Raw genomic sequence first — 15,741 nt, forward strand, 5'->3', positions numbered from 1 at the left:
GCTACAGGAAAATTCGGCTTAGCAAAACCTTCAGCCTTGATTTAGTTTTCAGTATAAAATGATTTTCAGTTAGTAGGTAGATAGCACATGCTATTGTGGCTTTCATCTTCTATTGTTGGGGGTCCTCTGATCAGGTTAAATAAACTTAGCTTGTGTGTGAGATGGTATATTAAACACGTATAAAGTTAGGAGCAGGTTAGGGTGGGGCTGGTATAATACTAAGTATAATACTAGATTTGAAGTTCTCCTAACAATGTCACTTTTGGAACCCAAGCAGACAAAATTATATTTTGATAAACTGGGTTACAAAGTACATGCTTCTATCCAAAGAAAACATTTCAGCACTGATGAGAATTCAAAATATTCCTTACTGAGAAACCTTCAGGGAGTAGTAAGGATATGCGTAGCCGCTTTTACTTATCTACTGTATTGACATTTTTTCTCAGCAGCTTGATGCTATTCAAGGGCAACATGCCCTCAATGTCCTTGAACAGCAGACTGCTTGACGTAGTCTGTTCGTTCATACTGGTCTTTGTAATGTCTGCAATTTTTGATGCATATGGTTAGAGTTGGCTCATGTTGCTTGTTTGGAACATTACCACCTAATCCACTTTAACCACAGAACTCAAGGAAATGTGTAGAAAGGAGCCTTAAATTGATTGTAATAAAATTTTCTATAATAGTTTTCTTTAAGGTTTCTTTCTTGGTCAGGAGAACAAGTATTTTACCCATGTGAAATACTCATAGGAATGGGTGGTGGTTGTGTAGCATGCAAGAAAATTGTCCCTTGCATGTGATGTGATTTCAGGATTTTTAAAATTCGAACAAGGCGTATGTTTGCATGGTATAATTGGAATGGATTGAGTGCTCGAGTATTTGGAGGTCAGCTTTGATTCAACTATATCATTCCTTGTTAACACACAGAGATCTGCATTAGGGACATCCAGGGAAGAGGAAATTCTTTTTGAAATAAGCAGTTTTTAATATGTTGCCTGAATTTGTTGTTCCTTGTTAAAGGAGCAGCAGTGCAAAGTGAGAATGAATCGGTAGCTTCCTTATGATGTCTTAATTGAGCATTTCTGATTTTGTATTTATTAGTGTGTCGTTGGAGGGTGCAATGCGAGCTTTGCGTCTCAGAGTGGGTTGGCTCGTCACGTGCCAACACACTTCAGCCAGCAGAATTCTTCAAAAGTTACCAACCAGCCAAAGGCTAAAGAAGAATCTCCTTCTAAAGCTGGAATGAACAAAAGAAGGAAGTTAAAGAACAAGCGGAGGCGCTCTTTACGTAAGCACATGAAACTTCTACAGTTCTGTAATAAGCAGCATAAACTTTAAAAACTGCCTTTCTTGACTACTTGCCCACTTTTTAGTTATTGATTTTTTGCTAGCCTATAAATTCCATTGTTTTCAACTTTTGATTTAAGATCTTTTATGTAAGGTACAGGGTGATAGAGATGCTTATATCAGCTGGTCCATTTCCACAACTCGGCCAGCCAGAATAGATGCAAGTACTTCACAGTAGAGGGGAACATTCTGTGGGCCTCCTGAAAAACAGAGGGGATCTGTTCTTTTGTAGACTCAGAGCAGTTATCTAGACTAATGTGTGTCTATAATCATAATATTGCCTAAGTCCATAAATTGGGTGCACCACAGTTTCATAGATGGGAGCTGTACCATACTTTATGTGCTACTGACTTCACAGTAATTTGTTAGATTTAAGGAGGTTGGATGTGTGAAGGTTTTGGACCCTGCTCTCTTATAGGGCTGATGCCACACTATGTTGGGGAACATTTAACCACTGTTAAAAGACTGAGCTGCAAATAGATAAGGCCAGTGCTGATGTAAAGTTTAAGCATGGTTAAAACTAGCAAGAAAGGGGCATGGAGAATTCATTCTGGACAGGGAGCTGATGGTAGGGAGCACCATACTGTGCCTCCATGCTCTTGTTGTCTTAGTCTTAGACAAAACAAGTTCACCATTGTGCCTGTACTAATCCATATTGTCAGTGATCTTCAAGGCATGTAAAACTCAACGGGAGGTGGGGAGAGCACTCCCAGACTCATGCACCTGAAGCCCAGTTTAAATACATTAACTGGTGGAAACCCTTCTGACTCACAATAACCCAGCCTTCTGTCTTCTCACGCTCCCACTGTTATTCCTGTCTCCCAGTAACTGTTCATCCTTAGCTGAGAGTGGCAAAACAAGAACCCTTGTGCTCTTGTGCCAAGGTGCAAGCCATACATAACCCGGGAAGGGAGGGAGATGAAGCAGCCTCAATCAGGAGTACCATTGCAGCCAAACACCTTCCAATCAGCTCCATCCATTCTTGTTTGGTTCATCTTCCTTTAAAAAACAAAAACAGAACTAAGCTTGATTAAATGTTCTTATGGGCTCCTCCTTTATTCAGAACCCCAACATGGTTAATCTATTTTGGGAACTAATTTAAAACTACTGCTTCAGAAATTAAAAACTAAAATGGCCCTTCTTCCTATTTGTGCTCATTTCAACTTTTCCCATTCTGCTGGCCTCCAGGCATTTTTGAACGACAACTCCCATTAGCGCAAGCCACAAACATGGCTGCACTGGCTAGAGTTGATGGGGGTCATGCTCAGTGACACCTGAAGGGCACCCAGTTGGGGAAAGCTAGACCTAAATAATTGTAACACGGTCTCTGGACAAACTGCCAGGCTGTGGGGCCGGTTCATACGGGCATGTTCGGCATTCTTCACCTGCAGCTTCAAGTGATGATTTGCATGCATTAGTTGACCATTGCAAATCAGTGCCACAAGTAGGGTTTTCCTACCCCCTAATGTCAACGTAATTAATATATGTCAGCATTGGAACTGAGTTTGCACACTTGACTGAAAGCAGTATATGCGATCAAACTCATTAAATCAAGCATTTTTAAAAAGAAAAAGTGTATGTCATCCACTTTTACCAGCTGAATGTGATACACAATCAACTGCACCACTACATCGTGTTCCATTTTCTCCTTTACAGTATATTTTATTTATTGAAGGCATATCCTGCTCTTCCTCCCATAGCAGCCCAGGGTGGCAAGCAACAATAAATACCCCTTGAAACAGTGTTTCTCAATCTAGGGTCCCAAGCTGTTGTTAGACTAAACATCCCATCATCCCTAGCTAGATGGGAATTGCAGTCCAGCAACAGCTGGGGACAGAAATTTGAGAAACACTACCTTAAAAAACAATTCCAATATAAGATGCAGACTGGGAAAGAGCTCAACTTAAAAGTCTTGTTGTCTTCAGTAGGCACTGAAAAGCCTGTCTACTATTTAAGGGGAGAGAATTCCGGGGGTGGGGTTGTGCCACAACGCTGAAGGCCGGATTCCTACATTGTGTGGAACAGACCTCCTGATGAGATGGTATTGGCAGGAGGCCGTCGCTTGCAGTGTGCAGTGATCAGTTGGGTATATAAGGGTGAGATGATCTTTCAGGTATCCTGGTTCCAAGCCATATAGGGTTTTATACGCCAAAAGCAGCACCAGTGGCTAATCGGCAGCCAGTGCAATTCTTCAACTGTGGGGTAACTTGTCAGCGATATCCTGCTCCAGTGGACAGCTGAGCCACTGCATTTTGCTTCTGGGCCAATCTCTAGCCCAAGTTTGGAGGCCACCGAAAGTACCCAGCCTTCTTTCCTTTTTTTTTTTTTTTTTGCATTTGACTTTAGATGAAACTTGATAGTGATGAATCAAACACCCTGACTAAGACTTAAAAATTTAGGTTTACAAACATAGTAAAGTGCAGTTCTATCCTCCTTTGCAGAAGAATTTTACCATTTTTTTCTGCTAGAATTTTAGTAATATTTAAACTACTATAGCTTATTTGCCGAAATGGAAGGTACTTTTTTTTTTTAAAAAAAAAATGGGAAATACAATTGCAGCACTTCCTTTTACTCCAGAACCTATTAATTTCTTGTTAATTATAATTTCAAGTGTTGCTTCTGTTGCAAACAAAACTGCAGAGTAAAGTTTGTTCCTATAGTTTCGATTAATTTCATTATACCAGTTTTGACTTACTGGCATTGAACTATTGCATAGTTATGTTATATAAACCAGCAGTACTTGATGTGCAACACAGTTGAGAAAGCAAGCTTGCCACTCTTGCGGTTGTTGAAAATAAGAGGGAAGCTTGCTAAACAACAAGCTGTAGCTTGCTTTAAAAAAAACTACAAGGTGATGAATAAGCGTTTAAAGCTACCTCTTTCAAAAAATCAAGGCTATCTCAAACAAATACATTAGTAGTATCCAGAGAATTGAAACTTGATTCCCCAGTTTTACGTCTTTGTTTCCCTTACTGTTGCAGTAAATGAGTCAGTAAATATATTTATGTGTTCGCTTGTATAGTGAATGTATAAAGTTGAATCAAATGTATTTTTTCCTTTTTCTTGCTGTAGATACCTTCATAACCCAATTACATAAGCAGTCACATGGATGTTTGCTTCCCTGAAAGTTTTTAAGCATATTTGCTCAGTCTTATTTCTGTCCTCGAATTCTCTTGTTCTCAGTACTAAGATTCAATTCAGAGGCCTGCTCTACCCCCTTCACACAATCTTCTTCACTTTCTTTTTGCAGTTTAGCACTGAGCATAATTGTAGTGCCTAAAATTGCTTGTCCTACCTCCAAACCAGAAGATGAAACTTCAGTTTGAATTGTGGTTTCTAATTGTCCGGGTGGTAAGCACTAATTATGCTTTGCCGGTTTTGATGTCACAGCAAACTATGGTTGGAGCTAAACTTAAAAGTGGAGGGAAGTGTGTGATTCCAGTTTCTGATTTCCCAGACCATGGTTTGGAGAACTGTTTTAATTGAGCTAAGACATTGGTACAGTCTGTTGAAGTAGAATATCAGTAGCAGTTGAACAGTGCTGAAGTAGTCATCTGCAGTTTTTATTCCATCTATTCAGAATATTTTCAATTTCTAGCATTTTAAGCAAACTAGCATAATGTGAGTGGAAGGTATTTTAGGCAGAACTTGCATAATTAAAAACACTCCTAGTGATGTATAATTTTTATACATCTAAAATGAAATGTTCCGAAGATTTGGCAGTTAACATTATATATAGGTAAGAACTCATCTAAGTTTAATCTTAAACTGTTCTAAATTGCTTGTTCTTGAGGTATGTATATTTAAAGATTTGTCTAGATCTTTTAAGATTTCATTTCCCAAGGTTGCTCAAAAGTTTTCTCTTAGTCAGTGGAACACAATTATATGGTCCATAATAATAACTTTTAGTACAAAATGAATGAAAGCAAATTACACTGATTCGTATAGACTGCCAACTAATGATTTCGTAGGCCTAGAAGGATGTTGATTCTTCCTCAGCTAAAACTGTAAGTTTAAGGCTTGTTTTTATGAAAAGAACTGGCACATCCCGTATTTTTCCATGTATAAGCCTAGGTTTTTTAACCAAAAACTCAGGTTTAAAATTGGGGCTCGTCTGATACACTGGTAGTGCTGAGGGGTGTTTTCCTTAATTTGGAGTACACAAAAATAGGGGGCGTCTTATACATGGGGGCATCTTATACACGGAAAAATATGGTACTTATTTTGCTTTTGTTTATGTGTATCATGTGATGTAGAAGACTTAGTTCACAGTATTCTGTTTTGTAAATTGTAAGATGCTTTAGGGGGGTGTTCTGTTTAAGCAACTATAATTTTCTTGGATGAAGCTGACGGTTTGTTGGTCACCTTTTTATTACAATATCATCTGAAATATATTATAAGATTCATTGCTAAGTTTGCCCCCGAAGCAGAGAGAATACTGGAATGTTACGCAAATCAGAATGTTGCTGGTTGTATATGTGATAAACCTGTTTCTTGTTACTTTTGTTTGTGTTTTGCTTTAAGTGGAATTTGGGATATGAATGACTTGTATATCTTTGCTGATGTCTTTATTCTGCAAATTACAACTGTTCTGAGATTGGTCAATAACTTTTTCTTTTCTTTAAGAACTGATGCTGATTAGATATTGTTAACAAGATTCCACCAGGTGTAAATGATTAAGAAATTTTCCCCATCATAATGCTCATAAAATACATTGATTTTGCCTACTTTGCTTTCCTGCTTTTTAAGTTTATAATTCAAAAGGGCAGCCACCATATTAATTTTAATAGAGAAATTTAAATTTATATAATGCCCTGCAGGCAAGGCTTGCATGTGAATAAAAACCTTTTGTACTGAGTATTTGGTTATTATCGCTCTTTTGAGTTAATATAATAGAAGCAATTCTAGTATGATTTTGTTCTTCTGTAACCTTCTGAAAGAGTCTGTATATAAGACAGAACCTTCAGTTGAATGTACTATCCTGAAGAAATTGCTCATTTCCAAAGGCTATCTCACTGCTACTTAAGTGCAGTTAAAGGGACTGCTTGTCTTCAGTTTATAAGCACCATTTTTCTTAGTATTGGTTGTGTTAAGTTTGGACAGAGTAGATTTAGAGAGAAGCACAGTTCAAATAGGATGACATCTATAAGATGCTTGCCCATCCTAAAAGCAAATGTATTGAACATTTCAGTTAGTTGTTCCTAAGCTGATCAGAATTTATTTTTAACTGGTAAACTTTGCTTCGTGATAGAATATGATCCTTGTAGCTTGAATATTTGAATACTTAACATGCTCTTCCATTAGTTTTGAAGGCTTTTTTTCCTTTTTTTAGCAAGACCACATGACTTCTTTGATGCGCAGACTCTGGACGCCATACGACATCGAGCTATCTGCTTCAACCTTTCTGCTCACATAGAAAGTTTAGGAAAAGGCCACAGTGTCGTATTTCACAGTACTGTAAGTATTCTTCCGTACTTACCTTAATAAGATGTTTCAGCTTTTAAACACTGCTTAGATATATGCATGTCCACATGTTCATGGCAGATTTCATTTTCACAGCATTTTGATTGCTCAAAATGTTCCTTATACAGGAATGGTAGTAAGACACTTTGCAGGAGGTTATATTTTGCACTTTTTGACAGCAATCCTGTGAAATAGGTTAGGCTGAGAGGAACTGACTTGGACCTAAAGTCACTAAATGGGAGTCATGGCTAAACGAGATTCTGAACTTTGCTTTCTCAGGTCTCTAGGTTTCCTTCAAACCCAGTTGCCTGTGATGTCTCAGTGGGACAAAGCTTTAGCTCTGTTCCCTGTGTTATACTGCTCCTGCTGGATGTTTATGAGTTCAGCTGTAACTTCTGCAGGGGGAAGCCTTTTTCTATTTGCCGAGGCTCCTCTGCACCACACAGAATCCTGATCTTCCATTGCTCTAAATCACTCAGGAGTCTTCATGACTAGAAAAGGCTCCCATCACAGAAGTTGCAGCTGAGTTGTGAGCGAGCAGCCTGCATGAACCTGCCGGAGCATTTCAACAGTGGGGTTGTGGCTTCAGTTACAGCAGTGCAGCCCTTTATACCTCCTTTCCCTCTTCATGTGAGTTATTACTGAAGCGTGCTTGAGGTTAGAGGACATCTGGGAATGGAAGAGTTGAATGTGTGAGCCCTCAGCACGTTCCAAGCCTTCAGAACATGGAATAGAGCAGGGGTGGGGTATCGTTTTCAGTGAGGACCTCATTCCTCATTGGTGTAGGGAGCACTGATCTCCATCCTGGCAAACGACAGATGTTATCACAGTTTAAGCCAGGCATTCCCAACCTTCGGCCCTCCAAATGTTTTGGACTACAATTCCCATCATCCCTGACCTCTAGTCCTGTTACCTAGGGATCATGGGAGTTGTAGGCCAAAACATCTGGAGGGCCGCAGGTTGGGGATGCCTGGTTTAGGCAGTGAAGGTACCAAACGCACCTGCCCTGCACTGGACATCATATGTTTTCATTAAAAACCTGGCTTTTCTGAAAGGGATTTGCCGACCCTGCAAGTCACATGATTTGTGGTTTTTGAGAAGCCCTGTGCAAAAGACTTTGTAAGACTATGATCAGTTTGGGACTTGCAGAGCACTTTGAAACACGCTTTGTGGGCTCTACATTTCAGGCTGTTCAGGGGAAAAGGGGATCACTTGGTGTCTTTATGATGGCAAGTGATTGACAAGTCTACCTACCTGTCAAACTTGGCCCAAGTGAGGGTGGGGAAGATAACGATGGGGCCCACTAGCCAGGTCCCATTAACCAATGGTTTAAGGACACATTCCAGACAGGCAAAAGTACTTGAGGATGGTGCAGAGCATGGCTGGTGGGATGTGTGGCATGGAGAGACACATGTCCTGGGGAGTGTCTGGAGGGACACATTGAAAGGCTTTTAGAATGGCTGCATTTGACTCCTGGGTCTGAGGTTCCCGTCCCCTGATCAGAGCAGTAGCAGTTGCAAAGGAAACTTGGAGGTGCACCATGACAAACTTGGGGGAAGGAATTATGTCAACCCCACTGCTGTTCAGCAGGGGCAGCAAGGATAACTGGGTCTAAGCCATATAACATACAGAACGACAGACTTCAAAATAAAAATAAAAATGCCAGCTCTCTTATTGTTTCTGCATTTGCATTTCTGCTCTTCTCCAGAAGAGGTCAGCAGAATTCCATTTACTTAGGTCTAACCTTAATTCCCAGCTGGAGCTGACCTTTTATAGATCTGTGCTTTAAAATTGAACAGTTTCTTTCGCATAGGAGAACTCCAGTTCTTCTTCATGATGTTTGCAGTCCCACCTCCCCCTTGAGCCAGTTCAGAGTCAGTTCCAGGAACGTTCTAGAGCTTCATTAAAGGAGGTGATTCTTCTTCCACAAGAGTTTTGTGGCTGTCTCCCATGCCTTCTCTCTCAATTCTGCACTCGTACATCCCTTACAACCAGCAAGCTTTTGGACAGAAATTTAATAGGCAAACTGCATAAAAACATTGGGGATAAAAGCACATGGTCTTGTGCTACCATTACCTTGGTGCAGCAGTAGGAAAGCAAATGCAATACTGACATGTTACATGTCTTTTCAACTTTCCCATGCTAAACATACTCAGTTCCCTCAACTGTTCCTCATGAGGTTTGATTTCCCGACACAGCTCTGTCCTCCCTTCCCTTTACCTATGTATTCCCCCCTGCAAGTATCTCACACGATGAAGAGACTTGAAAACAATACCAGGCCTCCAGATATTAAAAGTGTGTGCGAAGTCTATACTTCTGTGCTTATTGATTCAATTTGCCTAATTTATTCCAGTTGTACAGTGTTGTTTGCAGAGTGATAAGACACTTTCAAGCATGGTTATGAGCGCCAGCCAACAAATTTTAGCCCAATAATTTTGACTGTTCTTTTTAGGTAATAGCTAAGAGAAAAGAGGAGTCTGGAAAGATAAAGCTGCTACTTCACTGGACACCAGAGGATATGTGAGTATGGGAGGAAGCCTACGCGCAAGAAATGCCGCAAAGCAAGCTGGTGTAAGCTACGCCAGATTCAAACTCCATTTAGCAGTGGGCTGGCTGCTGCTGCTGCACTACTTAAGCTTGGCAGAGGGAAAAAAGAGTTCTGTGCCATATTGCCAGTTCACGTGAACAGGCTTAGTTAGGATCCAGTCTGGTCCCTGAAACACCCCTTTTTGGGGACTCAAAACTGGAAGCAGTTTAGAAATTAGCAAGCTATGCCAATGTCTCTTCAGCTGAGCTGAGGTTGGGGATGCCAACTTGAGCCAGAGATCTGCTGCATCCTAAGTCTATCATCCCAGCAGATTTTGCTGTGGGATTGCTCATGCATGCATGCACTGAAGAGTCAACTGTATGTTAGTGCATCTTCGTCCTTTGCTGTTTCACGTGTTTTGCTATCGTTATGAAAAACACTGGCCTGGGAAGATTGCAATTTCCTTATAATTCTCTGACTTCTTGAAACTGCAATTCATTTTATATGCCATATTCTAAGCTATTTGTGCTTATTGGATGCAGGACAGCTTTTATTTCTGTTTAAAGCTAGTTTTTTGTGGTTTGCAAATGGAAGTATGGCCACTATGAGGAAGAGGCACTTCTTAAACCAAGAGTAGTTGCATTGGTTGTCTCATCATGATATACCGGTAAGTTGAATTATAATGGATGCTGATGGTTGAATCCATGCTCTTGCACAGGCTAGGATTTTCATTGCCAAAAGAAGTTAAAACATTTCTACTGGCTTATGGCTTAGCATCTCAAAAACCTATGAGAGTCCTGTGCAGGATCTAGCAGTATTCTCATCTTTTGGATGACAAGGAGAACAGGAAAGCTAATTTCTAATGGTCCATGGCTGTTTCATCAGGTATATACAGTGTTTCCTCGTGTGCAATGCTGCCATCACTTTGCATTAAGTAGAATCCTGAGAATACGCATGTTGTCATTGTCATTGAATGGTTATCCAACATTGGTTCCCTTAGTTCATGTGTAAGCTAAGCAAGGCTATTACTGCTGAAAACCATTCCACTCATAGACCATGTTCATTGTCTAATCTGATGGTAGTGCACATTCATTGGTGAGGATTTTGTTTTTAAATGTTGTTTAGAACATCTATGGTTGGGGGAAAAGGTTGACAATTTTTTAATTTTTTTGTAATTCATAGTCTTCCTGATGTGTGGGTAAATGAAAGTGAGCGACATCAATTAAAAACTAAAGTAGTTCATTTATCAAAACTACCAAAAGATGCTGCCTTGCTTCTGGACCCAAACATATACAGGTAACTTATAAATTTTTGATTGTTCTCTTCTCATTATGACCTTAAGCCTCGCTTGACTTTTTGAAGCTGATGCCAAAAATAGTAATGCTGGTAGCTTAAGTTTTATTTATCATTTGATTAATTTGATTTATATCCTCACTTAAAAAAAAAACAACACAACTAAAAAGAGTTGAAAAATATTCTAACAGTTAATGCCTAGATATGTCTTCCGTTTCTTTTTAGTCAGTCAAGTAGACCTCCAAGTATGCTTAATTTCACCTTAGTTTTATTGCCAGAAGTTAGAGAAAGTAAATAGCATTTGATACACCAATACATCAACTTCCAACAAAAACAGCATCAAAAAGTTAAGGTTTGAGGTTTGAGATCATTTTAACAGTTCTTAAACTATAGTGAGAGGAAAAGGGAATGTGTATATTTACCAAGTGTATTTTACTTTTTTGTGCTTGGTGTACAGAAAGTCTAGTAAAGGAGGTACACACAGTGGAATCCTGAAAGATCACTTCTGTTAAGATCATGCTGGTTTGTATACCAATTTTTGTATACCAACTTTTAAAAGTCCAAATTTATCTTCTGATATATATTTTAATAAATATATGCTAATTATTCTTGGCCTGTAATACACGTGGTATTACTCTGAAATCTGTGCTCAGTGCAATTTTAAAATTTGAAAATAACTTTCTTTCCACTTTGGGGAGAGGGGGTGGTCAGCTCTTGTAACCCGTTTTTGAGCATCAGGTGCCGCTTGAGATTTGATTCTCTATCTAAATCAGCTTCTTAAAAGCAGATTTGTTTCCTTTATATTAATGCCTAAAGGTGCCCACCACTAAATCTTCTGTACATCCCCCCCCCCCAAGATATTCTGAAATGTTTTAAAAGAAAACTGTTGTATTGAATATATGGTGCATATTCAAAACTAAACTTTCTCCTGTCATAGGAAACCTCTGTGTTCCTGCACTTTTTAAACTGCTGTTGTCAATCAGAGATTAAGAGCAGGAACTGCTTAACAGCATACCTTCTTCCCTTTCTTCTTCATTTTCTTCTTTTGAATACTGGAAGCCCTTGGTTCAACCCCCAGTAAGTCAGTTAGTAGGCATGGGAAGAACGCCATCCTTAAAGAACTCCATCAAGCCCAGCACTAGCTTAAGGGTAGCTTGATGCTATATCAGGAAGCTTCATGTGTTTACGTATCATTATACCACACCTTTCCCCCTGACGCAATTCGATATATGTGGCTATATACTTTTATGAACATTTGTATGGGATCCCAAGCCAGGTGGGGAACATGTGCGTTGGGGTGTTGATGTCCAGTAAGCCTTTCCACTTACCTTTTATTTCTCATATTTTCTATTAATCAGCTTCAGGTTTGCCTTGGGAAAGTACACGTTGCTATCAAATACGCTATGCAACACAAGTAATCGTGACTGGTATAAACACAAAGCAGTCAGTCACGAGTGTTTTACCCTGTTACACTGGCCCTGTGGGTTTTCAGATGTGCATGATGCAGTAGTGAAATGTGTTCCAGCTGTTTTGAGGAGATTTAAACTGCAATCCAAACCACACTTGCTTTGAAATAAATGGCATTACACTAAATGGTTAGGTTCCAACCCCTCACCCTCCCGGTATCAGTTTCTTAAAACTCCTGAAGAGTTTCTGCATCAGCACCCCATGTGGTGTAGGGCTGCCACTGAATTGGAAAAATCACCCAAACCCAATGTAGCACTGAAACACTGTGTGCACTAGACCAGGCATAGGCAAACTCGGCTCTCCAGATGTTTTGGGACTACAACTCCCATGATTCCTAGCTAACAGGACCAGTAGTCAGGGATGATGGGAGTTGTAGTCTCAAAACATCTGGAGGGCCGAGTTTGCCTATGCCTGCACTAGACTCTGGATTCTTGCCATTAAGATTTCCAAGTTAATGTACTCTTGGAGAATGAAACTTTTTGTTGTTGTTGCCAGCTTTTTCAGTCTTCATAAAATACATTTGCTAATATTTTTTTGAAATGTTTACACTGTCTTCTTAGCTAGATATAATTTACATGCTTTGAGAATGTAAAGTGACATTTTGGCTCCTGCAACCAAGGTAAAGTTTGCTTTTGGTAAAAAATAAATAAATGGTGAGCATCAGAAATAAAACGGGAACACACATGACCGAAGAAATGTACTGGAGATTCTGTGCTGGCCACGAAATTGCTGCCACGTGAAAAATGAAAAACAGAATCCTGTTGCAAAATTGAGGTTGTGACTCCTGATATTTATTTGGGTAGTGTGCACATTTTCTAAGGGGCCACTGCTCATAATTTCTGAACCACACTAGAACATTTTCACAAGACACATCCATGTCTGAAGAGCTGTCTAGTACCAGAGTGCGACATTTCTGCACAGCTGGAGAAAGGACTCCGGTGGCTTTTTGCTGTTCTGGGTTTCCCTTAAACTTGGCTGCTTGTCCAAACTTGGGAATGTGGTTTATCACGAACTGTGGTTGGCTGCAAAACGACCCACAATAATTAGTGATAAAACCACAAGCCCCAATTCATACGTAAGGGCAAACTGAGTTGAAGGGGAAGCAAAATGAAGATTTCTGAAGCTTTTCTCCTGGTTGCATGGGACCAGGAGAAAAGGAAGTGGGCCTTTCATGCCCAAGGCTCACATGGATGATTCCAGCTTGCACACATCAGGCTGAATGCGATTTAACGTGGCACGCAGACACAGCCATTGAAGAGTGTCATTTGTGAACCCGTTAACCAGCGCATGTTAAGTTTCCTTGACATTTTTTGGGGAAGCCACCAATGCAATGTTTCCTTTTCCTCCCTAGAACAATGCCACAGAAGAGGTTGAAGAGGTAAAAACGAGCTCAGCGCGGGCACCTCATCTATCATCTTCTTCACTGACGGTGGAATTAGAATTGAAAATGCACATTAGCCCAGCCCCTCCACCTTCCGCTCTTCCCCTGCGCCCGGCTGCCACCAACTATTTACGCTTGGCAAACCATTCTGTGAATGAATTTGGTGCATCTATGGAATATATTATATACATGGAACAGATCCTATATATCTGTACGATGGGAGATGAGGAAAGCAAAATATACCGGCAGTATAGTGGGTGTTCTCAAAGGCTTTGCATGCTTGCGGCTTTTATTTTAGCAACCTCTCCCACCCCACCCCACCCCACCCCCCTGGCGTAGCCTGTATCGGATGAACTGGCAATTAATACATTGCCCTGTACAACCCTCTCTGTGGTGGTTGTTGTTGGGTTTTTTTGTAAGCAAGCTTCTTGGGATCTTGTCATTTGGTAAATGAAATAAATACACACTAGAGAAGGATCTCTTCTCTCAAGAGTATGGTGCGGAGTAATCCATTGTCACTTTTGTGAACTTGTCGTCGCATAACAAGTGGTGGTATCATGTTTAAGCAAAATGGTGGTGGCATATTTTCATTTCTGGTGGAATATACGTTCAAGAGGAACAGGTCGGTGTTAAGTGTTGCTGTATATCTGATCCTCTCCATAAGGACTATTACTGTATGTTAGTAAGACTTAACTTTAATAACCTCTACAGAAGAAGGTAGCAATGTTGTTTTGTTTACTACTTGGCCTTTAAAACTCCTCTTTGCTACTAAAGAAATCTCCCTCCTCCTTCCCCCTCCTTTTGGCCTAAATTTTTCTAGTTGTAAAAAAATTGTATTTTTTAAAAAAGAAGCATTTAAAAATACAATCGTTTATGCACCAAAGTTGGCTATGAAAAGAAAATTAAATTGCTTCCTGGCTTTACTAAGCAAGAAATTATGGACTTCTTTTAACCTACAGGAATAGAAAAATATGTGTTACCATGTTCGTCTTATATGGAGACAAAAAGAGAGAGAGAAATAGATAGATAATGGGACATTGCTTGTAAAATAATTTTGCAGATTTGTAATATATTTTTATATTATGAAATGTAGATGTTTTTTCTAGAGGCATGGAAGTTGAGATGTATATATTATGGTAGAAATAATATGGAAGGATATTGTAATTCATTAGTGCTGCCAGAAGAATTTGTTTAAAAGCAAGCACCTTTCCTAACAATAAAAAAAAAAGTCTCTTGGATTTCTAAGAGCCTATATACTACTGTTGTAAAAACAAAAAACACATTGAACATCCTTCCAGAAATCCTTCGGATTTTTACAGCGCTCATTGCTGGTAAGGGAGATGAAATCATTCTTTTCCTTGCTTGTTGGAAGGAACAAATGTAAAAAAAAATATTATATGGTGGCTATATGCAGTCAAACTGCATGATTAACCCTCCATGTTTAGGAGGATTTTTTTTTTTTGCATTACTACAGTGAATATAAATACCAGCTGTTTTTACACTAATTTTTTAATTATTAAATAGCAAAAAAACAAAACTATAGACACTCTGCTTGGAGAACTTAGCTTTTCCAATACCATAAATTGGGGTCTACCGTAATGAAGATGAGATGCTTGCTTGGGTCCCATTGAGTCTAGAATGGTCTATATACATTTGAATTCCTTATCAATGTGTGGATTATAAGCACCACTAACATGGAATGGTTCTGGAATAGTCGTTTAGTAATGGTATTTCATAAAGATCTGTAGCAATGTTACTATTTTAAAAAAAAATGCAGTTCGTTATTTTTATTTCTTATTTTTTAATTTTGCTTGAGCACTTCAGTTACCGCTTAAACTTATATGGTCATCTGCAATTACTTTGATTCTTTTTTTAAAAAAAAAGTTATAAAATTGCCAAATAGGTGTTTTCAGATATAGTTTGTATTTGTATTTTTTAATTTTATTTCTTTTTGCATTCATTGTATACCATTCTTAATTGACAGATGATTGTAGACCCTGCCTGAGTATTTTTTCTAATAAAACAACGCAAATATAAGTATGTCTCAAGTGTCTAAATGTTAGCTGCTATAACAGGCTTTTTATAACTGGAGTCAAAGATACAAATTAAATACTAGCTTTCTTCTGATTAAGTGTTCTGTGCACTAGGATAGCACCATTTGTGTATTATTATTATTATTATTATTATTATTATTATTATTATTAATTATAAAAAGAGGAAGGTTTTGATGGCAGCTACCTATGCATAGAGAGGGACGTGGGTGGCT

At 39.2% G+C, this 15,741-nt stretch overlaps 1 protein-coding gene across 3 annotated transcripts in view; it reads left to right on the top strand.

Annotated features, from left to right (window-relative positions):
• Nucleotides 1–15,512, top strand: part of AEBP2 (AE binding protein 2) — a 33,342-nt gene extending 17,830 nt beyond the window's left edge. Inside the window, exons 4-9 of one of the 3 annotated variants that reach the window (XM_053404692.1) lie at nucleotides 1,099–1,285; nucleotides 6,677–6,801; nucleotides 9,260–9,327; nucleotides 10,517–10,630; nucleotides 11,085–11,149; nucleotides 13,446–15,512. In XM_053404692.1, coding sequence (XP_053260667.1) covers nucleotides 1,099–1,285; nucleotides 6,677–6,801; nucleotides 9,260–9,327; nucleotides 10,517–10,630; nucleotides 11,085–11,139 — 549 coding nt within the window. In that variant the 3' untranslated portion in view covers nucleotides 11,140–11,149; nucleotides 13,446–15,512. Of the gene's footprint in view, nucleotides 1–1,098; nucleotides 1,286–4,416; nucleotides 5,534–6,676; nucleotides 6,802–9,259; nucleotides 9,328–10,516; nucleotides 10,631–11,084; nucleotides 11,150–13,445 lie in introns of those variants that run through there. The other 2 variants (XM_053404693.1, XM_053404695.1) reach the window with 2 other exon arrangements.
• The last annotated feature ends 229 nt before the right edge of the window (nucleotides 15,513–15,741 follow it).

The sequence above is a fragment of the Podarcis raffonei genome, chromosome 10 (genome assembly GCF_027172205.1).
Source record: "Podarcis raffonei isolate rPodRaf1 chromosome 10, rPodRaf1.pri, whole genome shotgun sequence".
NCBI classification, from domain to species: Eukaryota; Metazoa; Chordata; class Lepidosauria; order Squamata; family Lacertidae; genus Podarcis; species Podarcis raffonei.